Below are 21,863 nucleotides of genomic sequence, written 5' to 3'. Positions count from 1 at the left end.
GCCATGGATGCGGGCCGAACTTCCGCCCAATACTGCGACGGGCAAGAGGAAGAGGAAGAGCCCAGGGGTTTGCACCGTTGCATCCACTGGTAGGACGGGCATTTGTAAACGTAAAAAGGTTGTCCGGAGTTGTACGGAGTAGGAGTCGTCGATCCAAAGGCGGTGGTTGTGGTGACGTGCATGGCCAGATACTGCGAACTGAACTCGTCTTGGGCTTCCAGACCGGTCGTCTCAGAAGGCATCACGTAAAACGATCGACCAAATAACTACCTATCGACTACCAGTAGCCCGTAACCAGTATCGTCTCCCCCGTGGCGTCAAACGTGGTCGGTGGCTAGGGTCGCTGCCAATCTAGTATACCGAGCAGCCGGGTCTTGTTCCTGGCCTCATGCTGTTTGTTCTGCTTCTTTCCTGCATTTTTATCATTTATCAACTCGGTCCCCAACCTAGATTCCTGCATACTTGGTAAGGCTGAAGAAAAGACCCATGCCGCCAGCTGCACCTGTTCTACTGGTATAGATATTGCTGGTGCCCTTGCCTTGCCTTGCCTTGTGCAAGTCCCACGCAGAAAAAGACGCGCCTCACCAAGTTGGGTTGTTGTACACCGAGAACAGAGAGACTGCACGGAATATCCATCGACTGCGCCATGGCCGAAAAGTCCGAGGGGAAGAACACAGAACTCGCGGTGCAATGGGCACTGACCGGCTTGTCCGTCATCATCATGCTGGTGCGCCTGATCATGAGGTGGAATCGGCTGCGCAAGTTCGAGATGGGCGACTACCTGACATTGGCGGCCATCTTTGCCCTTCTCGCGCGATCATCCGTCGAAACGGTGCCTCTCGTCTACGGGACGAACCAGGTGCCCCCAAAGGCAAGGGCCAAGCATCACTTCACGCCCGAGGAAATATCCCATCGCGAGCTTGGAGCCAAGATGACCATGGTCAATCGTGCTCTGTACACGGTGTAGTAAGTGGAAAGATGAATCAAGCAACAAACAGCTCGACTAGCTGTGCCAATTATAACGCTAATGCTTGGCTTACAGTATTTGGCTACAAAAGTGCGTCGTCATGAGCATCATCCAGCACCTGCTCAAGGGTCTTAAGCTCTACTCAATTTTGACCGTCTACTGGGCTACCATGGGCGTCACCTTTGTGGCATCTCTCGTCATGGGCTTTGTTGAATGCCACCCGTTTGACAAATACTGGGTTGTAATACCAGATCCAGGTAAGCAGCACTGCTCTCCATCGTGCCAGGTCCCCCTGAGTTCACCAACTAACTGGTTACGCGATGCAGGCACATGCGCAGCCGGCAGTCTACAGCTGATTGTTTTTTCGATTCTCGAAATGTTTACAGACCTAATGCTCATGGTACTTCCCGTGCGGTACCTCATCAAGATCCAACGCCCACTCATGGCCAAGCTCCGGCTCATCGCGCTCTTCCTGGTCGGAACCGCCATCATCGCCGTCACCCTCACACGACTCCTCATGAACGTGCTCAAGTACCACCGGTCCGACGCCTCGCACCACATCGCCAACGTCGAGCTCCTATTCGCAGCCATCGTCGCCAACAGCCCCGTCATCTACGGCATGTTCAACATCAAGTACGGGAGCTCCTCGCAGCGATACGCGTCCGGCCAGAGCAAGCCACGCTCCAACACGGGCCAGGGTGGCCAGCAGCTCGATACGTCTGGCTCTCGCTCTCACTCTGCGCTGCCGAAACAGCAACAAGTCTGGTCCTCGAGGAAGACGGGAGAGACCGACAGCTACGAAGAGTTGATAGAATTAGAGGTAAGCAGATCCAGGGTCTCCTACTGGGTAGTTCTCGCAGCCGCCTTTCTCCTACCATGCATGGCTAACAGATCAACAGGGACGGCCACACCCGCATTACCAGTACAGATAGAATCGAATACCCCAGCAGTCTCTTGATGTAATAGCGTGTAGATAGTCCAGCGAATATACTCTAATACATACCTAGTAAATTGCAACAACAACAACAACAACAACAACACAGTAATTTCACGTGGATATTTCGCAATTAGTAAATTTTGCAATTAATTCAAAGATATATGCATATATCCATGTTTTTCTTCTCAACTAGTTATTATCATCACGCCCGTGGTGTGTGGCTTTACAGGGGGCTGAATGCGCCATCAGATATCCGCCAGCATGCTTGCTTGGCCCTCTCAGCCCTCTCAGCCGCACGCCTGGAAAGAACGCCTAGTAGAAGCTTGTTTCGTTGTCAGGTCCTCGTCGAATCGCGGAACTTGGCCGTCTTCTTCGCCCTGGGCTAAAATGAAGCTCGTCGCCAACGTCATGCACGATATAGACGGAAACTCGCCAACCCCCTCACCCCCTCACCCTCGAACTCGTTCCCGCGTTTGTCGGCATACGACAATCTTCACGCGCAACAGCACTAGAACGCGGAGCGCAAAACACGTCGTCTTCGCCGCCGCCATGCTCAACGAAACGCTCCCCGCGCTGGCGGCGCGCGAGTTCCAGTGCCCCGTGCAGGGCCAGCCCGACCTCTACGGCCTCGGCATCCGCGTCGGCATCTACATCCAGATGCTGGCCGTGCAGGTCTCCGCCCTGCTCAGCATGGTGCTCCGCCAGGACGACTGGCTCGGCGAGGGCGTCGTCATCTTCATCCTCGCCGTCGGCAGCGTCCTCGTCAAGCTCATCGTCAACCGGCAGATCCTCGCCGTCGAGGCCGCGCCCATGATGGCGCTGCTGCTCGCCCAGGTCGGCGTCTGCCGCTCCGTCGGCCAGATGGGGCTCGTGCTCGGCGTCGTCTACGCCGTCGAGCTCTGCGGCCTCTCCGCCCTCTTCGTCTGGTTCTGGTGGCACGGCATGGACGTCCTCGGCCACTCGCCCTGCCCGGACGACAAGGCCTTCTTCTTCGCCAGCGTGAGCCTCTGGGGCTGGTTCCGCACCATGAACAAGGTCTTTGCCATATTCACGGCTATTGGCGCGGGCATCATGGCCATCATGTATATTTTCGGTGGGTCTTGTACACGTCGTCTTTCTTGCGGCCGCTCTGCTAACACTCTGCTGCCAGGATACTCATTGTTGTTGGGACAGTATTCGATTTACTGGATCCAGCGACTGCGCGGCCGGATAGGGCCCTTGGCCCAGGGCAATGCCAACCAGCAGCACAATTTCGACGACGACGACGACAACGACTGGAACATTGACATCGGGCGGGCCTTTGAGATTACCGTCAACATAGGTGTCATTGCCTTTGTCGAAATGACGTTGAAGTGGAACAACATCACCGGTGTCCACTCGTTGAGAGACCCGGGCCAGTTCATGCCGCTCATGATTGCCCTGGCGCAGCTCCTAGCAATCATATACCAGGGTGCGTCTCGCTTTGCTCACCTCGTAGCCGTCGAGGACGAGCCAGGCTTTGACGGTAAGATTTTTCCCGACATGACTTGCAAATTGTCCATATTTTTATGTGCCACGGCTGACAGCAGAGCAGGTGAGAGCGACGAGACCGAGTGTACACACGAAGACAGGATTCTTAGACGCCGAAGAAACAATGCGGAAGCCGACCAGGACGGCGTCGAGTTGGCGTGAAGCCGTCGCGAGTCCTACACGTCTTTTATGTATACTACTACAGTGTGTGTTCATATTAACGAAGCCAATGAATACTTTTATCCCATGATTTCCTATTTCGGACATTTATTGTGAGCTCAGATACGCTCAGTTCGCCGCTCGGAGACATTGGCAGTGCTTTGCTCCTCCGTGCCCAATTAGTGCCCAAGCGAACTGGATGGGCTACGCAGAATGCAACCCCCCAACTCGTAAACAATGCTTTTGTTTCGACTTTTACGAATTCGCCTTCCGTGCATTCCGCTTCATCTCTACCAAGTGAAACCGCATAACTAATGCATGCATGCCACACCCGCAGTCATGTCCCATCTGCCCGTCATTGGTTCATCGACTTTGAAAGGCTTTATTGAACGAGCCGAACACGCCACAGGCTTAAGGGACTAATATTCACCGCCGCAATTCGATATAATGAAAGTCCTTACATGGGGCGTGTTGATTACGGCGCCCTCTCTAGCGCTTACCTCCAGTCTTGGGAGGATGGACAACCTCATCACGTTTGGCGACAGCTACACAGACGAATCCAGGGCACTTTACCTAGCCAAGCATGGCCAGGTGCCGCCTCCAGGGCTTCCCATGCCGCCGAATAATGAAACAGCCGATGGTGGCGTCTCCTGGGGCAGGATGGTAGCCAACATGACCGGCGTGAGGTACTACAACTACGCAGTAGCCGGTTCTACGTGCTCGCAAAAGGTGGCGACGCAGCCAGCGCGGATCATACCCGGAGCGGTACCGAGCGTGCTCGAATATGAGATTCCCGCATTCGAGGCCGACTTGGCCTTTGCATCATTATATCCCAACCGACAGCCAAACAACACCGTGTACGCCATGTGGATCGGCACCAACGACTTGGGCGTGGAGGGCTTTCTCTTGGACCGAAACAGGCCAGGAACGACGCTCAGTGACCTTGTTGAGTGCGTATGGGAATCCTTTGACCGCATATACAAGACCGGTGGACGGCGCTTCGTTGTCATGAACACCGCGCCACTGGAGAAGACGCCACTGTATGCAAGCTTTGAGAGCGGCGGCGCAGGAGATAATCCGGTTTGGCCGACCAAGTCTCAATACAACACATCCGAATACCAGCACAAGATGTATCAGTACAGCCGAGCTGTAAATGAGCTTTTTGAGAGCATCTCGCCGCTCCATCTTCTTGTGAAACGACGTTGGCCTGGAGCAAGCGTGACGGTCTTTGATGCTCATTCGATCTTCAACGACATTCATGCAGACCCTGGCCGATATCTTTCGCCACCGGAGAACGTCGTCTCGTCGTTCATTACCTGTACGGCTGAGGGCGACTGCGAAGGTTCCGGTTTCCCCATATCAAGCTTTCTCTGGTACGTTTCTGTGTCATCAGTGTATTGATCAAAAATGAACTCACTGTCGTCGGAATTTTGCCGAAATTAGGTACGATTCGCTGCATCCATCGGAAAGAACCATGCAGGTTGTCGCGAAGGAGTTTATTTTGGCGGTCGAGGGTGACTGTAAATATGCAACAACCTACTGTTCGCAAAGTTAGCTGTAGTTACTTATAGAAAAGGGGTTAACTTCTATTATTATACAAAGAATCCGAAAAGGGGCCAAGATTGGCAACGAAAGCAAGTAAATGCCCAAACATGCGGTGACCCTGGCCTGTGGGGCGCGAACAACTCACATTTGTTTTGATACCGGGTCGCCGCTGCACCCAATCTTATGGGAACTAGTTGATATGATGCCGTATTTCGAAGATTTGCAGTTCCTCTAGATTTTCCTGTGGTTTCCAAGATGTAGTCTCCTCCCAAACGCTGATACCAAGGCCACAATGGGTTTTGCCGAGGTCAAGGGTAGGTTAGGCACACAGTACGGCTGAGAGTGCCGCGACAAGGCGAACGGCGAAAACCTTCTCCGCTTTCCGATTCCGCCAGCGGCCAGCCAAACCTTGGCTCTCTCAACACACCACCACCATCAAGACGACATCGATACGAGGGCGGCCGGCGCATTGCCGAGAAGTAATCCTGCAGTCATCTCCGAGCTTCGCAGTCTGTGGCCGACCATATTCTACTGTTGATAGTCGTGCGACTATTACCCTCGTAATCCCATCGACACCGACGCCCGCCCGGCGCAAAACCTCCGCCCCCCGTTTACCAAAGTCTCGTATCCCGCCCCGTCCAGCGCGCCGCGCCGACGCTCGCTTCCAACGAAAAAAAAAAAAAAAAACAATCGCCGCATCCAAATCTAGTCGTGTTTCAAAGTTGACACGCATCATATCTGTTTTTGAACGACCCAGAAGGCCATCGACTTTGCGGTTTCTCGACGCGCACGCCGCCAGTTGCTCATCTTGCGCCAATTGCAAGTACGACGCGTCGCACCCTTGGGCATTGATCGTCGTCTCCTTCCACTCGTTTCCCGTCGCGCTGAAATAAACTATCCTCGCTCTTTTTCGGACACGCAATAAAACTCCGACGACAACCATAGCCATGTTCCAAGGACAGTTTGGCTATGGCAACGCTGGGCCCCAGTTCAACCCACAGGCAGGGGCCCAGCCTAACCAGCAGCAGCAACAGCAGATGATGTTCAACCAACAACAGTTCGCTGGGATGGCGCCCCAGGGTGGCTTCAACCCCGCTGCGAATCCTCAAATGATGGCTGGTCCCTCGCAAGGCATGATGCAGAATCCTGGCATGCCCAACATGACTGCCAATGGACAAAGTAAGTCTCCTTCCTACCGGTGACGAGACTGCGCTCTTGTATTTCTAACGTGTACACTCCTCAATCAGTGGCAGGATTTCAGCAGCAATTCGCCCCTCAGTATGGGCAAGTACCTCAGAATTTCCCACAAGGCCAATACATGATGGGCGGCATGCAGGGCTTTCCAATGAATCAACAAGGAATGACGCCACAGCAAGTTCAACAGATGATGCAGCAACGCATGGCACAGCAGCAGCAGCAACAACACCTTCAGCAACAGCAAGCACAGCAACAGGCCCAGCAGCAGCAGCAACAACAGGCCCAGCAGCAGCAACATCAACAAGCCCATCAGCAACATCAACAGCAACAAGTGCAGCAACAGCAGCATCAACACCCGCACCACCAACAGCATCAGCAACACCAAGCCCCTCAAGCGCAGCAGCATGTCCAGCAGCAGCAACTTCAACCGCACCCGAACCAGCAAATGCAGCAACAGCACCCTCAACAAGGCAACATGAGCCAGGTCGGAACCCCGCAAAGACCACCCAGTGCTGTGCAGAACAGCCCGGCTGGACAGATGCCCGGCCAGCCTCAGTTCTCTCCTCATCAAATGGCCCAGGGAATTCCACAGCAAGGTGCCCAGATGCAACAACACCCTCAACAGCATCAGCAGCAAGCGCAACAGCCTGGAGCCATCGCAACTCCGCAGACACCGACATTCCCCAACAATCAGGGACCCAATGCGGGAACAGCATCCAACATCCCTCCGCTGAGTCCGGCCTCGGAATCGCGGGAAAAGGAGCGGTTTGCGCTGCTACTTGACATCAACCACGAGTTGTTGTATGAAGTCATTCTGCTACAACAGACGCAGACGGAGCTTAAGAAGGAAGCGTCAACTGCAAATGGCAACGTAGGGGAGAGGAAGCCGACAGAGGAAGAAACTCTGTTCCAACAAGATTATGTACAGTAAGTGAAGTGATGTTTCCGGAAGCATTTCACTCGTGAAACTGACCGATGTCCCAATAGCTGTATGCGCCGCCTACAAGCGAATCTTTCATACATGGCTGCACAGGCCGATCGCAAAGCCGAAACCAAAGCGCCACCTTATCCCACCTTCATGACAGCTCCGCCCTTGAATCTGTCTCTTCGGCCTCGAGCGCAACCAATGGCCCCGGAAGGAAGTGATGCTGCCAAGATTGACCCTGCGACCGACCGGGAAGAACGAGATAAAGCTATCAAAGACCTATACCGCCGGCTGCAAGCAGCGTATCCGGGCATCGATTTTAAGAAAGAATCGGCTGCTCGCATACAACACAGCCAGAAGCTCAGCAACCAGGCCGCTTTCCAAGGAAGCCCGATCCCGCAGAAGACACCTCAGATACCGAATGCACCACCGCCGCAAGTGAGCTAGGTGTGCCGAAGCGTGGGCATTCCGTTTGTATAAGAGCAAGACATTTTGTAAAAAGCGAAACCTTGTGTATCAAACAGCTGTGTATGATTTATTACGTGGTGTTTTTGACCTCTTTTTCTTGGATTAAAAACGGCGTCAAGGCAGGTGGGGAGCTTCATGAATTGGAATTGGTATCGGCTGTGCAATTATTCAGTGAAAATGGGGAGGTATGACATTGAAGGGCGTGTTGGGAGGATGTGTTTGCGACATGAGCGATTTTGTACATATATAGAAAGAATATCTACTGAATTGTTCAGCTGGACTACCTATATATACTGAGGGGTATGAATGAATTGTTATATCACCGTCTGTGAATATCGGAGCCGGTTCATAGTCGTGTCCTGATTATGACGTCGACTTATAATCCGAATTGCGCCTCGCTCGTGGACGACGCCCTTCGACCCACCCCGCCGTGTGTGTCATACATACTCACTCCATTGCTCGTGGGCAGCGTCGGTTCTCGGGTTTCCATCATCGTCGACTCGGGTCGACTCGGAGAGGACGGGCTTCTTAATTTAGCCGGCAGCATTTGATTTCATCTTCTAGTCATCAACCAGTCCTGTCCAACGTTGCGAAACGCTGCTGTCCAGTACCAGGGTTGCCAGGTTTATGATCCGGTCGTTTGCACGGGCCTTTACCACTTCAGCCAGAATGGCGCTCCATCCACCACAGGGCGACAAGCTCATCTGTGAGTTTCCCCCCGACAGGCCACAAGTCCTCCTCTCGACCGACCGCTCACTTCGCAACATTTAGTCGCCCCCGGCGGCAACGGCAACGACACGCAGGCCGCGCAGTTTACCCTCGGCACGCTCTCCCGCGCGGACCTCGACAGCTCCTCCCCGATCCCCCAGTTCCACGCCTGGTTCTCCGCCGCCCAAGACGCCACCCTGAAGCTCAGCAGCAGCAGCAGCGGCGGCGGCGTCGCCCCCGCGGAGACGTGCACGCTGTCGACGGCGGAGCTCCCCTCGGGCCGCGTCTCCTCGCGCATGGTGTACCTCAAGGAGCTGGACGCGCGCGGCGGCTTCGTCGTGTACTCGAACCTGGGCACCTCGCGCAAGGCCTCGGACCTGGCGACCAACCCGCACGCGGCACTGTGCTTCCACTGGCCGGCGCTGCAGCGGCAGGTGCGCGTGGAGGGCGGCGCGGCGCGGGTGCCGCGCGGGGAGAGCCAGGCGTACTTTGACACGCGCGCGCGCGGGAGCCGCATCGGCGCGTGGTCGAGCCGGCAGAGCGCGGTGCTGGAGCCCACCACCGGGGGGGATGATGGGAGGGCGCAGTTGGAGGGGTGGGTGGGGGAGACGGAGAGGCGGTTCGAGGGCAGGGAGGACATTCCGGTGCCGGAGTTTTGGGGGGGTTTGCGGATAGTGCCGACGAGGGTCGAGTTTTGGCAGGGGAGGGATAGTCGGTTGCATGACCGGTTCGTGTATGAGAGGGAGAGGGAGGATGGGGAGTGGACGCTCAACAGGTTGAGTCCTTAGAAAACGCACAGGCAAAAGAGTCGATGCATGCTCATGTCAAAGTAAACTCTCATTGAATCAAGCTATGTGGCAATTCTAGTTGCAAATCAATGCAATGCGGCGGACTGTAGCAAGTAAATAAATGAAAAAAAAAAAAAAACAACCAGGAGAATGAAGGTCTAGTATTAAATTGTCTAACGCCAAAATGCCACCCAAGTCGAAGAACAAGAACCATGTCAAAACCACTTTGTTGCGCAGCCATGCTTATTGTGCCGAGAGAGTACAAACTCGTCGGCGGGTATATAGTGTGGCAAGCACGAGAAAGCCAGTGTAGGATTCAGCAAACGCATGCTCAGAACGCCACGCCAAGAGAGACAAGTTTAGAAAAAAGCAAAGGATGCGAGCCGCGCCAAGAGGGACTAAGCAAGGGGAAACTAAGCCAACGATGCTCAAACGGCGGTTGCCCAGCCGAGCCCAAGACTCACCGACGCCGACGCACTCCGGATGCCGCTGGCCGGCACCATGGTCTTGGACCGCGCGTGGCCAGCCACAAAGGTGGTGGTGGTGGTGGTGGCACTACCCGCCTCGCGAGCGCCACGACAATCCTCCACGGACGACAGGTCGCCGTCGTCGCTGTGCGGCGGTGTGGGCTCGCCGTGCTGGTGGTCCCAGGAGTCCGGCTGGCGGCCCGCGAGCTGCATGTCGACCATGGCGTCGGCGAGGCAGTCGTCGGCGGCGAGGGGCACGATGCGGTAGTCGAGGCCCTCGACGATGGCGCGCTCGGTGGCGTTGAGCTGTGCGGGCGACCACAGGCCGCGGCCCCAGGCGGCGCAGTAGGCGGGCGCGGTCTGCTCGGCGTCGTCGGCGAACTTGTCGGCGACGACGAGGGCGGCGAGGACGATGATCTCGGGGCGGACGGCGTCGATGTGGAGCTGCGGCGGGTGGTTTGGCAGCGGCGAGGAGGCTGGGGGTAGGCTGTGTCGCTTCTTGGCCGCCGTCGTCGTTTCAGGAGCGGCGGCGGTGGGAGTTGGTTGTTGTTGGGTGGTGGTGGCGGTGGTGGTGCTGGTGCGGAGAGGGCATACGAGGCGCCACTTGCGGCCAAACTTGGCGTCGAGGCGGTCGAGCACGCAGACGGCGAGGGCGATGGTCTCGAGGGGAAGGTTGGCACGGCTGAGGATGGATTGGACGAGAGGGACGGAGGCCGGGGCGAGGGAGGCGGAGGAGGGGATGAGATTGACGAGATGGATTGCCGGGCCTGGAGGAGGTTGCATCAGTCAGTATAGGTCGGGTCATTGGGAGGAGGGGGGCATGGTTCGGGGTGAAATGGCCAGCCGATTCGCATCTGAAAGCCATCACGATCCAGGAAGCGACCTACCTCGATAGACTGCGCTCAGAATCTCGCCATCATCATTGCCATGGTAGTTTCCGCTGCTGCGAGGTTGCCTCGACGTGGGAGGCGGTGTGGGGAGGTTGGACAGTGGGCGGTAGGTGAAGTAGCTGGTGTTGTCGTCGCCGTCGTCGTCGTCGTTGTCCTTGACGGCGACGATGCCCTTGGACCTGCGCATATTCGGTGGCCGGGAGAGACGTGATATTGGTAGCCTTCCGTTTTTATTCGACAGTCACTGCTGCTCCTCTTCCAATCTGATGCGAAGCTGCCAGGCCGCGTCGCTCATGTTTTTGCCGCCCGGTCGATGGTCGATGCTTGGGACGCAAGTTGGGAGGACAATGCAAGCCCGGTTTTGTACGTGGTCGGTAGGTGAGCACGCGATGACCACCAGCCAGCCAGCCTGTTTCGTTTCTTTTTTTTTTTTTTTTTTGGGTGCTGTATGTGCTGTATGTGCTGTATGTGCTGTGCTGCACTGCATGTACTGGATGTACACTCGGATTCGGCACTGATGAATCAACGTATCGCAAAGGATATAGCAATATGGAAAGGGGAAGAACCAAAGGCGTGCGCGCTAGAGCATGTAGGCGAGAAGTGAAATTGGACAATGAGACCGACCCCAAGGGAAGCGACAAGTAGGTGAATGGTGTATCTGGTGATTTTAAAAAGGGGTCCTATTTTAGCTTCATCTTGGATAGACGATCAATCCCTGTACTCGGACAAAGCGGCGGGTTCTCGTACCAGCAATAAACCCTGGGTACTTGACCTGCTCGGAGCGGACGGCGGCTTCGGCCATTCGGCATCAAGGGGGTGCCAAGCCAAGCCAAGCCAAGGCTCAAGAAGAAAAGAAGAAGAGAGTTAAAAGAAGAGGCGCCAACGAGGCAGTGCTGTGATTCCCGTATTCACCTGAGCCAAAATGGAGGCGAAATCGCTGACTGGTAGACGGGAACGCTAATCAAGCCTAAAGACGGTGCGTAATTGAGGTGGGATCGGCAGGGGACCGACCCTCTAAAAAGAAAATCCAAGAGGCGGAGTATTCAACCATCTATCCTAGTTGCTAATAATAACTAACGTGTTAGCCAGCGACGTTGGTTTGGCTCTCATACGTAATCAACAGGTCAGGTAATAAATCATCTATAGTAATAACCTTCTTGGCTGTCCTGCGTGCTACTCTGGCCACGCGAGGCTGGCGGAATCCCGAATTTCGTCAACATTGGGAATTCGAACGTCATGGACATGGTGAGAGATTCCATCAACAAATTTCAGAGGCTGGGCAAGGCGGGAGCCAAGGAAGAGGATCATGTGCTAACCGAGCCATCATGTCTCATGGGGTCTCTCGACCGGGACACTCACTGCATGTCGTTTTCGAGCGCGCAATTTCGAAAATCCAGATTTTCATTAATCACCTAAACTAAACAGAAGACATGAGAGCGAAAAAATCACGACAACCTATATGCCTACTGTTGTGTTGCTCTGGAACCCCCGAGTGCGGCTCGCCATCCAAGAAACTGAACTGTCGTCACCCCATCCTGGCAGCAGCGAAAAAGCAAAGATTGCTTAAATAATGGTGGTAGAAACTGATCCCCATGTTAGCGCCCCATCATATTTCATCTCATCACTTCACGTTTACGTACCCTGGCTGGCAATGCTCTCGATCTGGGGGATCGAGGTCGAGCTGACAAACTGGCGCAGGTCGACGCCGCCGATGCCGTTGACCAGGCCCAGGTTGAGCCCGCCCAGGGCGAGCCCGCCGAGGTCGAAGCCGCTGAGCGCGCCGGTGCCCGCGATGGCCAGGAGCGTCTGCAGCTGCTGGAACTGGAGCAGCGAGTTGAGGTTGAAGCTGTTGACGTTGAAGATGTCCTGGAAGAGCAGCAGGTTGAGGTTGTTGTTGATTCCCAGCTGCTGGAAGAGGCCCAGGTCCAGCGAGTTGATGTTGAGCAGGTAGTTGAAGTCGGACTGGCGGAAGATGAGGTTGTTGAACTGCCCGCCAAAGTCGAAGCTCCGGCGCGGCTCCAGGGCGGAGGCGGGCTCGGCGGCGGGAGCGGCGGTGGCGACGGCGCCAAAGGCAGCAGCAATGAGGGTGGAGAACTTCATCTTGTAAGATTTGAAAGAAGGGGGGACTTCGTAGGTTGAAGAAAGATTGGAATGGTTTGTATGTAGAAGTCGAGAAAGAGTGTGGTGAAACTGATGGAGCACAGCCCGCAAGTTCAGAAGTATTAATAAATAGAGAAGGAACGGAATGGAAATCGAGCACAGCTAGAAGAGTAAGATGAGGTTAGCATGAGTTGTCCATATGTAGATAAATATGTTTACATGTTCTCTTGGATCGGGACTTGCCTCTTTAAGAGAATGTAAGAAGGCGAAGATGAAAGTGGTTGATCTGCTTGTGATGATAACAAAAAGGTCCAACAGCAGCATGCAGGAATCCAACTGCCTTTATAGACGTTCCCGAATCTGTTTGCCAAGGGCGAAATCTCATCCCCCCATACCATGAAAGCAGCCTCAATCTGTGCCCCGTTGCGTAGGACAATGACCATTCGCATTGCCCCCCATCCACGGTAAGCCCTCCATCCGATGGCAGCCCCTCCCCCATCGTTGGTGCGCAGCAAAGGCTGGGCAGCGTCTAAATTGCATCCTAGGCAGAGAGTTGTAACAGGAGAGTTTCTACCCCGGAAATCTTTAATCCGGATAAGGTGTGAACCGATATGAAGGGCCTTGGCCCATGAGAACGGAACAAGCCATTTGGCAACGTGCAGCGCCACAGCAACTCGAGCTTGCCTAAACTTGCCAAGGCTTGCTTAACTGGGCTGGTGAAAGTCCGGTTGATAGGATGAATGGGGGCATGGGCTCGCATAAAGTGCCAACCACGGCCGATGTCTGATCCGCGCTTTGAGTGCTCGGCCAAAAAGCCCAGCCGTCCGTGTGCATGGCGTAATTGTTACACTGTGACAAATTCACGCGGTGGCATGGGCTGACATGGAAGTGAAGGGAAAACCTTTGTAGATATTCGCCACCTTGAGCCGGATGTGTCCAACGGGTTGGAAACGACACCTTGGCAGGGCAGGGCAGGGCGCGGATGAGCGGATTGCTGGCCTAATCACCTCGGCTATTCCAACAGTTGCATCCGAACTATCCCTCACCATCTTCCATCTCAACTATCGCAGCAAGGTTCTCCATCCCTTCATGATTAGGCCAACGGAGATTTCAGCTGTCGATGGCCGATGGTGCCTGGGGAGGCAAGGGAAGGGAGGGGGAGGGTTTGGTTGGGATGCAGCTGCGACACGGCTATTGAGGTCCTGTTTCGGATATTTAGGATGGCGTTTCAGATGAAGAAAAGCAAGAATGCGATGGAGGGGCCAATTGTTCGTCTTAGAAGCCCCCCTCCCCTTCTCGCTAAAGTACCGGAACATCCCGAGAGAGAGAGAGAGAGAGGCAAGTATTTGCATTTGCATTTTGACTCTGCGACATGCAAAAAGCGTGGAGGCGGGGCCTCGCATGAGCCAACAACCTTCCGGCATATAGGCGTCCGCAATCGATTAAGCATATAACGACAGATGTGAAAAAGCGTCTTGTTTATCCAAAAGGCGCGTGACTGTAAATCTTGGAATCTTTCGAACAGGCATAAAGAAAACCTCGTAGTGAGGGGCCATGTGCTCCGTAACGACTTGCTTGCTCTCTGAGAGTGAGAACGGCCATGACGTTATTGAAGAGATTTCTGTAATCAACTCATAGATAGCGAATACGAAAATACGAGAGAAGGCAAGTTTCTTGTTCGGCGTGAACTACTTTATCGCTCCGTGCGTAATTGTGACTGTTGTTGGACAACTTCATCCGGTCTCACTGGAGAAAGCATCAGGACGACAAAATTATAACCCTAGAATACAGCTTTATCCCTGTATTGAACTGAAAAAAAATAGACTGAAACTGAAACTCCTAGCTAGCTAACCCAATCGTTATCGTCAACCTGGCCTATTTCACAGCGCATCGCCATCACCCGCCCTAATTTTTCTCTTGACCCAATCTACACTACGCTACTAGCTTAAGCGACGATAGCTAACAAGATGTTAGTATATGCTTTGATCAAATGATGCTGTGAAAAATGGGAGGCAATCTTACCAAGAGTGGCGCCGTTGTTGACGAAGCCCTGGTTCAGGACCGTCACGATCTGGGGCTGGCTGATCAGCTGCAGCTGCTGGAGAGTCTGGAGCTGCTGGACCTGCGAGACGAGGGCCAGCTGCTGGGCGAGGGAGATGCTGTTGAGGCCGCCGATGGAGATGGTCTGGCCGGCGCCGAGCTGGCCAATGTTGCTGACGAGCCACGGGTTGAGGATGCCCTGGTTCAGGTTGCCGTTCTGGAGCAGCTGGTTGATGAGATCCTGGTTGTTCTGTTGCTGGTTCTGGTTGTTCTGTTGCTGGTTCTGGTTCTCCTGACCCTGGTTGTTCTGTTGCTGGTTCTGGTTCTCCTGGCCCTGGTTCTCCTGGCCCTGGTTCTGGTTCTCCTGACCCTGACCACCTTTCTGGCCCTGCTCGCCCTTCTTGCCGCCACGGCCGCTCTCAGAGGCGGTGCCGTTCTGGGACTGCTGGGACTCCTCGGCGCGGGCATCAAGGGGGGCAAACTCTTCCTCATCATCCTCATCTAAGAGGCTGGAGACGGGGGCGTCGCGAGCCTCGACGGCCGCAGAGACGTGGCCGACCTCGGCGGAGCGGTCCGCAATGGAAGCGCCGGGGACGGCAACGGCCGAGACCAGGCCGGCGGTGAGGAGGAGAATGGAGAATGACTTCATCTTGAAAGGATTTGAAGGAAGGTAGCAGCGCTGCTGTGGTATCAAGGGAACGTTTTGGACGTGAGAGAGTCTGTTAAAGGAAAGTAGTAGTCGCCGGGACGGAAGGTAACAGAGCGCAGCTCTTGTTTTAAAGAGAGAATAGTAGGAGGTGAAGTGGAAGAGAGTGGTAGTGCAGCGTGTTTGGCTATTAGAAATCTTTCGGTTTGGTTTGGGGAGTCTGGTGATCATATACTCGCGCCGTGATCCTCATCATGCGAGGTGAGGCAACCCTTGAGCCGACACCTCCAATGACAGATCTGGAGAGGCAGTCACGTTGGAGGTCTCGAATAGGAAACCAACGATTATGCGACAGTAGGTATCATGCTCAAATCGCCAAGCGACATGGTCTCCTTGAGACCGGATCTGTCGAATTCCTGATGATGCAAACCCACTTGACACCTTGGCCAGCTGGTTGGGTTGGTTGGAACGGCAGAGAGCGGGACAAGGGTTCACCGTCACTTCTTGGACAAGGCTGACGCTGCTCTCATCGGGCATCAAGACACCAGTTGAATCATGCTCACGGCATTGCTGACAGTTTCAGTCATCTTGGCGCAAGGAGGCGCTCTTGACACCATCGTCGGCCAAGGGCCAAGGCGATGACGCCAAGCGTGGCGTGGCAGATACCCCCTTGTCGGATAATTCTAGCCTTATAGCCAGGTACTGAAGCGTCACAGGTCGTCTTTTAGACGAATCTGGGGGCGGCATTTGCGTCTCGCCTACTGTTAGTCTGGTGTCGTGGGGTTTCATGCCTCGCCCCCCCGCGTTTCATCTCAGTCCAGTATCTGTCTGAACCGATCATTGCGAACGCTGGTTGGTCACTGGCAGACCTTTGCGACATGACTGGTCTCATGTGATTTTTTGAGTGTGGCGCCGATTTTTAGAGTTGTAATTAATCTGTAATTATTTGAGAGACGAGGCCCAGCATACATCAGATCAGACTGGGTCATCAGATTCTATGCCGCATATAGATTCAAGATGGATATTTGAAAGCTGGGGAAAATATGGCGAAGCTTTCAAGAAAGGGATATACCCATTGAAATGCTCCATAACTCTGGCCAGTCTCTAGGAGGTAGTCAGTAAACTTCAGTCCAGTTGGTAAAGAATACATGCAGTTTCCCAGCGCGGAAGCAGCGGAAGTCTCTCTCGCTCTTGGCACTTAGAGTGCAATTTTTTTTCCTATTTGACACACATGAAGCCACCGTAAATGCGCTAAGCAGCTGAAGCCATCAAGCGTTAGATTGCTGTTTCGTGAGGTTCTGTAATGTGATGAGACCGCTGCCCCCTGGTTTCCTCACTACGTCCCAGGTGATTCTCTTTCGCGCTGCGCCACCCATCGTAGGGGCTGGTTCTGACCGTTCGCGAACATTCCGGAGGCGTTCGACAATCCCTCACATCCCGTTCGGACTTCCAGGACGCAAACCTCCAGCTCGGCGGGGATCACACGAGGTCGTTCCTTGTTTGCACGAGATTTTCCGATATGATCAAAACAAAACACAAAGAAGATGATTCTAAGAATTTGTATAGGCACAATGTATATGTATTCCTTTGTGTTCTGGTCGTGAGTCATCCTTCTCGCCTCCGAGGGTTGCCCAGGCCTGAGCATATTTGTACAAGTATTATATAATTCTTTTTCAGGGTTTCCCTTCCTCCCTCTTTTCATCGGCCGTCATCTAGTTGCTCTCCGGGATTCTTCGTTGGAATCGTGGAAGCCGAGCCATTCCCCTAGTATTCCACCCGGTTTAGGAACGGGGCATTCTCTTCGCGATTGACTCGATCGTGGCGTCACGTTGTCTGTTGAGTTTTGATTGAAATCGGCAAGGCCGTCTGTGATTTGCGGGGAATCCTTTCGCCTCCATATTCGCTTGCGGCCGTTCTCGTCCACCACGACCTCCCCGTCGGCGTATCGTGCTCGCGGTACAGGACACGGTAGTAAATGTGGCAATCCGACGACAAAGAAACTGGCAACCACCGTCGTGGCAAAGAGTGACGAGGTCATTCGAGACCTAGGGTGCAGATGCGGCGGCATTGTGAGATTTGTGGATGGGTGATGCGTTACCGGCGGTCGAGTGAAGAAAGATTAGGGGACTGTCATAGCCGAGTCAGCAACGTAACCAGAGCGTTCAATGGCGTCCATTGAGCCTACTGGATCAAAGAATCATGATGAATCGGTCTTCCTCGATATGGTAAAACCAATTGCGGCACCAAGGAGCGATTGGCTGGGTTTTCGTGTGGCGCGTCGGTTCTGCCGGCCCAAGCTAGAAAAAGCGCTCGAATGCGTTGCCTTGAAGCAATCCTGACAACCTTGGATTCCTGGGCTCCTGATTGGCTCCAAGTAGGGACCCTCAACTCGGGACGGAAAATCCAGTCTCCGGTACCAACCGAGTCAGCGTTGCGGCAAAAGCGTTGGAATCTCGAAATTGGTGGGGCGATGGAGCATCGCTGGGCAAGTCTGAGGGCCACCAAACAGAGTCGCGATTTGGGCGCCGACCAAGGGCAGCCTTTCCACGTTCACCCAAAGCGCGCGCGATCACCAACGCCTGTGGTTCCGATAGTGGCTGCCTGCATAATCCATCTTTCATTCGGACCTCGAGATATGGTGTAAGGCTGCTTCCAACCTGCCCATTGCACTAGGAAAGCGCCCGGCACGTTGCCACGTGCGACTGCGGCCTCGCCAGTCTTTATCATGAGTGACGTCGACAAGTATGTGGCTTGGACACGGGCGGGATATTGTATGTGTAATCAGCTGGCTAATCCGACGCGCCCGCAGAGCTATCGCGCAACTGCGTTCTTGTCGTCCGATACCCGAACCCCAAGTCCGAGAGATCTGCCACCGCGCCAGGGAACTGTTGATCGAGGAAGGAAACGTGGTCACCGTGACTGCGCCAGTGACGGTGCGCATTCCCCCAGTCGTTGTGTGGCATATCTGATGGATGAGCTGCCGAGTACTGATTCTCCATGACTTTCTAGATATGTGGCGATATTCACGGACAGTTCCATGATTTGATGGAGCTCTTCCGGGTGGGAGGCGACGTGCCCGACACCAACTACCTTTTCATGGGCGACTTTGTCGACCGTGGCTTCTATTCTCTCGAATCTTTCCTCCTCCTGCTTTGCCTCAAAGTCCGATACCCCGACCGCATGACGCTGATCCGCGGCAACCACGAATCGCGGCAGATAACGACCGTCTACGGCTTCTACGACGAGTGCTTGCGCAAGTACGGCAGCGCCAACGTGTGGCGATACTGCTGCGACGTCTTCGACTACCTCGCGCTCGGCGCCATCGTCCTCGGGGCGTCCAACACACTCTCGGACCAGCGCGAGCCGGTCGACGACGAGACGGAGATTGAGGTCTGCGACCAGAACGGATCGATTATCAGTCGTTTCTCGCGCCAGCGCGGCCAAGCCAACAACAGTCAGCAGCAGCAGCAAGGCCAAGGGCCGAGCAGCAGCGGCGGCGGCGGCGGTACGGGAAACAGGACCGGCCCGCCGGGCTCCGGCGCGTCGGGCTCGAGCGGCGGGAGCATCGGCAACCCGGCGGGTGCTGTGCTCTGCGTGCACGGCGGGCTGAGCCCGCTCATCGACTCGGTGGACAAGATCCGCCTCATAGACCGCAAGCAGGAGGTGCCGCACGAAGGGGCCATGTGCGACCTGCTCTGGTCGGACCCGGACGACATTGACGGCTGGGGCCTGTCGCCGCGCGGGGCCGGGTTCCTGTTCGGCGCCGACATCGTCAAGGTCTTCAACCACCGCAACGACCTGAGCCTGATTGCGCGCGCCCACCAGCTCGTCATGGAAGGCTTCAAGGAGATGTTCGACTCGTCCATCGTGACCGTCTGGTCGGCGCCCAACTACTGCTACCGCTGCGGCAACGTTGCGGCCGTGCTGGAGCTGTGCGAGGACGAGTCCGGCACGGGCGTCTTTGCGCGCAGCAACGGGGACGTCGGCCGCAGCGACGGCGGAGGAGGCGGGGGCGGTGTCAATGGTCGCGGGCTGATGATGGAGTCGGACGCGCACAACGTGCCCAACAGCGGGCCGGCGCGGCGGTACCGCGTCTTTCAGGCGGCGCCCCAGGATTCGCGCGGCATGCCCGCAAAGAAGCCGGTGGCGGACTATTTTCTCTAGACGGTCGGTGTGTCTTTGAGTGTGTGCCCCGTAGGGGCAGGCATTTGGGAGGGTTGCTTCTTACTCCAATTCGTGGGGATCAGAGCAAACGTGTTTGGGGATCAATCAATCAATCAATCAATCTTTTTTTTTTTTTTTTTTTTTTTTTTTTTTTACTGTGTGGTTTTGTCCCTTTTTACGCCTTTATTCAGCATCGCATTACAGAAGCCAAAGAGATGGCACTCGGCGCGGTATTTTTGCGAATGAAAATAAATGTATGTATTATACTGTAAGCGTAATGCGTTTGTTTATCTTTGGATGATGGCCGTGACAAGGTCAGCCCTGTTCTGCTCCGCTCCACTCCAAGGTCGTTTTCTTGTTGTAGATTGATTAAAATGTCCCGGCGAGGCTGCAGATATCCCGGTCCGCTGCTCCCGGTCCGCCGCTGCCGGGCTGGTATCCTTTTCTCTTCCAACCCCCCTTCGTTTCAAGAATTAAGATTATCAAGGGTCTGGGATTAAATTGACGTGCAACCGAGCTTTATCCTGAAAGCTGCGCAGTAGTAGATATGGACTCTTCCTCGGTAGAGCAACAAGCACACGCACGCATCCACGTGTCTTTGGCAGGGCTTTCCGAGGTAGCCGTCCCGGGTTGGCCGTCTTTGAGCGGTCAGTCATCCACTGTGCCAAACGGACATCCGGCATTAACTTTGATGCCAACCGTAACTGTGCGCCGTTTTTTTCTTTTATCCTTTGTAGTCGGCGATGTTTTGCGGGAGTTTGGGTCGTCGTGTCGCGGAAACCTGGCCTGCCTGACTCGGGAAGCAGTGTGATCCTTGGCGGAAGATATTCCGCTTTTTTTTTTTTTTTTGGTGAGTTGCATCGTTCCTGGCGCATGGAACGTTGCCTATCCTGACCATCCACCCGCAGATCCATCGCCGTAGCTACCGTCGTTTGCTGCATGATAGGTGTTGAATGTTCCGTCATACTGCATCGGCCCTCCGCCATTCGGCTGATGTTGCTGCTGTTGCTGCATGGGTTGAGCCATGCCGGGTGTCGACACCACCATCTGCGCTGGTTGGCTCATGTAAGTCCCCGGTCCGCCGCGAGGCTGGTTCCCCATGAACACGGCGGCCGGATACTGCTGCTGCGGACTTGGCTGGCTTGGGATCGTGTTGGCGGCCGCCTGGAGATGCATGGCCGGGTTGTGGCCGTACGACGAGGCGGCTTCGGCGGGGATGGAGTCCCAGGGCGTGGAGTTGGACATGGAGGGGGTGCTCGAGATAGACGAGTCCGATAGGACCTGGTTCGAGACGGGGAAGGGCGTGTTGGAGTCGAGGCTGGCCGGTCGTCGCGATATCATCGCTTGCTGCAGCGCGTGCACGGCCATACCCGGCTCGACGGGTGCAAAGCCCTGTCCGTGGCTCATGTCCGGAGGGCCGCCTGCGGGAGCTGCGGCCTGCAGGAAGCGGGCAATGTACTCGTCGCTGAACCCATGCTTGTTGAGGAGCTGTCGCAGCTGCCTGTTCTCTTCCGCGACACGGCGCGCGGCAACCTGGACCTCAGTTGTGGCCTCGATTCCCTGTAACTCGCATAGGCGAAGGCGCTGCTCCAGCTCCTGCAGGTATTCTCGCCTTCTTGCTCTGGAGCGCCGCTGGTTGTCTCGGATGCGAGCTAGGTTGGCTTTTTGCTATCGGTCATGGGTTAGTCATTTCAAGCTGTACCTTTTTGCGTGCTCGTACAAGAGAGAATTGCTTGAAGAAGCTCGCAAGTCCAAAACGAAGAAGAAGGAGCGCCAACTTACTGCGGGAGTTGACATTTAGACTGAGTGAGCTGTTGTCGCAAGGCCCACCTCCAAGGTCACCGGACACCGCGAGAACAACTATCGATGTTTTCTGAGAAAGGCGCTCAACGTGATAAGATATAGTGTCGAATCCAGGAAGAATAGTAGCTTCGAATCTTTGAAAAAGTAGTGTCAAGGAGAGATGCGCAGTTGGTTGGGCGCAGTATCACGCCATCGAAGAGCTTGCCGGACTGGGCGCTATAACTGTGACCTTGCAAGATTCAGACAAAAGGAAAGCAGGATGAAGAGTGGCGGTGAAATCATAAGGTCGACAGAGGTCTTTTTAGGATAGCAAGGGAAGATTGCGAGTTGCCAGAAAGAGAAGGAATGTCCGAGGCGAGCACCCGAGTCAAGCTTGTGTCTGTTAGAGCAGACGCATGGAAACGGGCTTTCGGGGGTTGCAGCCAACGGTCATGAGATTAGGAAAGTGGCAACAACCAAACGAGTAACAAGTCAAAGTAAAAAAAAGCCAAGACGTGTTGGAAATTCTCCTGGGAGTCGTGTGCTAATGAGCGGGGGGGGGGGGGGGAAG

At 54.9% G+C, this 21,863-nt stretch overlaps 9 protein-coding genes across 9 annotated transcripts; 5 read left to right on the top strand and 4 right to left on the bottom strand.

The window, feature by feature from the left end:
- Positions 1-646: 646 nt before the first annotated feature.
- ISF_05428 (hypothetical protein) lies at positions 647-1,899 on the top strand (the record flags this gene model as incomplete). The annotated part of the gene is made up of 4 exons (XM_018849033.1): positions 647-966; positions 1,043-1,224; positions 1,294-1,787; positions 1,867-1,899. 4 exons carry the CDS (start codon positions 647-649, stop codon positions 1,897-1,899), a joined length of 1,029 nt encoding a protein of 342 aa, XP_018703604.1.
- Positions 1,900-2,291: 392 nt separating this feature from the next.
- Positions 2,292-3,575, top strand: ISF_05427 (hypothetical protein; the record flags this gene model as incomplete). The annotated part of the gene is made up of 3 exons (XM_018849032.1): positions 2,292-2,997; positions 3,055-3,408; positions 3,478-3,575. 3 exons carry the CDS (start codon positions 2,292-2,294, stop codon positions 3,573-3,575), a joined length of 1,158 nt encoding a protein of 385 aa, XP_018703603.1.
- A 669-nt stretch (positions 3,576-4,244) lies between these two features.
- On the top strand, positions 4,245-7,686 carry ISF_05426 (hypothetical protein; the record flags this gene model as incomplete). The annotated part of the gene is made up of 4 exons (XM_018849031.1): positions 4,245-4,890; positions 6,063-6,296; positions 6,365-7,241; positions 7,302-7,686. 4 exons carry the CDS (start codon positions 4,245-4,247, stop codon positions 7,684-7,686), a joined length of 2,142 nt encoding a protein of 713 aa, XP_018703602.1.
- A 690-nt stretch (positions 7,687-8,376) lies between these two features.
- On the top strand, positions 8,377-9,203 carry ISF_05425 (pyridoxamine 5'-phosphate oxidase; the record flags this gene model as incomplete). Its single annotated transcript, XM_018849030.1, has 2 exons — positions 8,377-8,413; positions 8,479-9,203. The coding sequence occupies 2 exons, from the start codon at positions 8,377-8,379 to the stop codon at positions 9,201-9,203; spliced, it is 762 nt and encodes a 253-aa protein (XP_018703601.1).
- Positions 9,204-9,631: 428 nt separating this feature from the next.
- Positions 9,632-10,747, bottom strand: ISF_05424 (hypothetical protein; the record flags this gene model as incomplete). Its single annotated transcript, XM_018849029.1, has 2 exons — positions 9,632-10,437; positions 10,558-10,747. The coding sequence occupies 2 exons, from the start codon at positions 10,745-10,747 to the stop codon at positions 9,632-9,634; spliced, it is 996 nt and encodes a 331-aa protein (XP_018703600.1).
- A 1,376-nt stretch (positions 10,748-12,123) lies between these two features.
- On the bottom strand, positions 12,124-12,660 carry ISF_05423 (hypothetical protein; the record flags this gene model as incomplete). The annotated part of the gene is made up of 2 exons (XM_018849028.1): positions 12,124-12,143; positions 12,201-12,660. The coding sequence occupies 2 exons, from the start codon at positions 12,658-12,660 to the stop codon at positions 12,124-12,126; spliced, it is 480 nt and encodes a 159-aa protein (XP_018703599.1).
- Positions 12,661-14,605: 1,945 nt separating this feature from the next.
- ISF_05422 (hypothetical protein) lies at positions 14,606-15,349 on the bottom strand (the record flags this gene model as incomplete). The annotated part of the gene is made up of 2 exons (XM_018849027.1): positions 14,606-14,619; positions 14,683-15,349. The coding sequence occupies 2 exons, from the start codon at positions 15,347-15,349 to the stop codon at positions 14,606-14,608; spliced, it is 681 nt and encodes a 226-aa protein (XP_018703598.1).
- Positions 15,350-18,071: 2,722 nt separating this feature from the next.
- Positions 18,072-19,510, top strand: ISF_05421 (Serine/threonine-specific protein phosphatase/bis(5-nucleosyl)-tetraphosphatase; the record flags this gene model as incomplete). Its single annotated transcript, XM_018849026.1, has 3 exons — positions 18,072-18,088; positions 18,132-18,300; positions 18,356-19,510. The coding sequence occupies 3 exons, from the start codon at positions 18,072-18,074 to the stop codon at positions 19,508-19,510; spliced, it is 1,341 nt and encodes a 446-aa protein (XP_018703597.1).
- Positions 19,511-20,395: 885 nt separating this feature from the next.
- On the bottom strand, positions 20,396-21,307 carry ISF_05420 (hypothetical protein; the record flags this gene model as incomplete). Its single annotated transcript, XM_018849025.1, has 2 exons — positions 20,396-21,178; positions 21,293-21,307. 2 exons carry the CDS (start codon positions 21,305-21,307, stop codon positions 20,396-20,398), a joined length of 798 nt encoding a protein of 265 aa, XP_018703596.1.
- Positions 21,308-21,863: the final 556 nt, after the last annotated feature.

Source organism: Cordyceps fumosorosea (genome assembly GCF_001636725.1).
Source record: "Cordyceps fumosorosea ARSEF 2679 chromosome Unknown scaffold_13, whole genome shotgun sequence".
NCBI classification, from domain to species: domain Eukaryota; kingdom Fungi; phylum Ascomycota; class Sordariomycetes; order Hypocreales; family Cordycipitaceae; genus Cordyceps; species Cordyceps fumosorosea.
The sequence above is the reverse complement of the archived record's forward strand: the minus strand, read 5'-3'. Positions and strand labels throughout refer to the sequence as shown.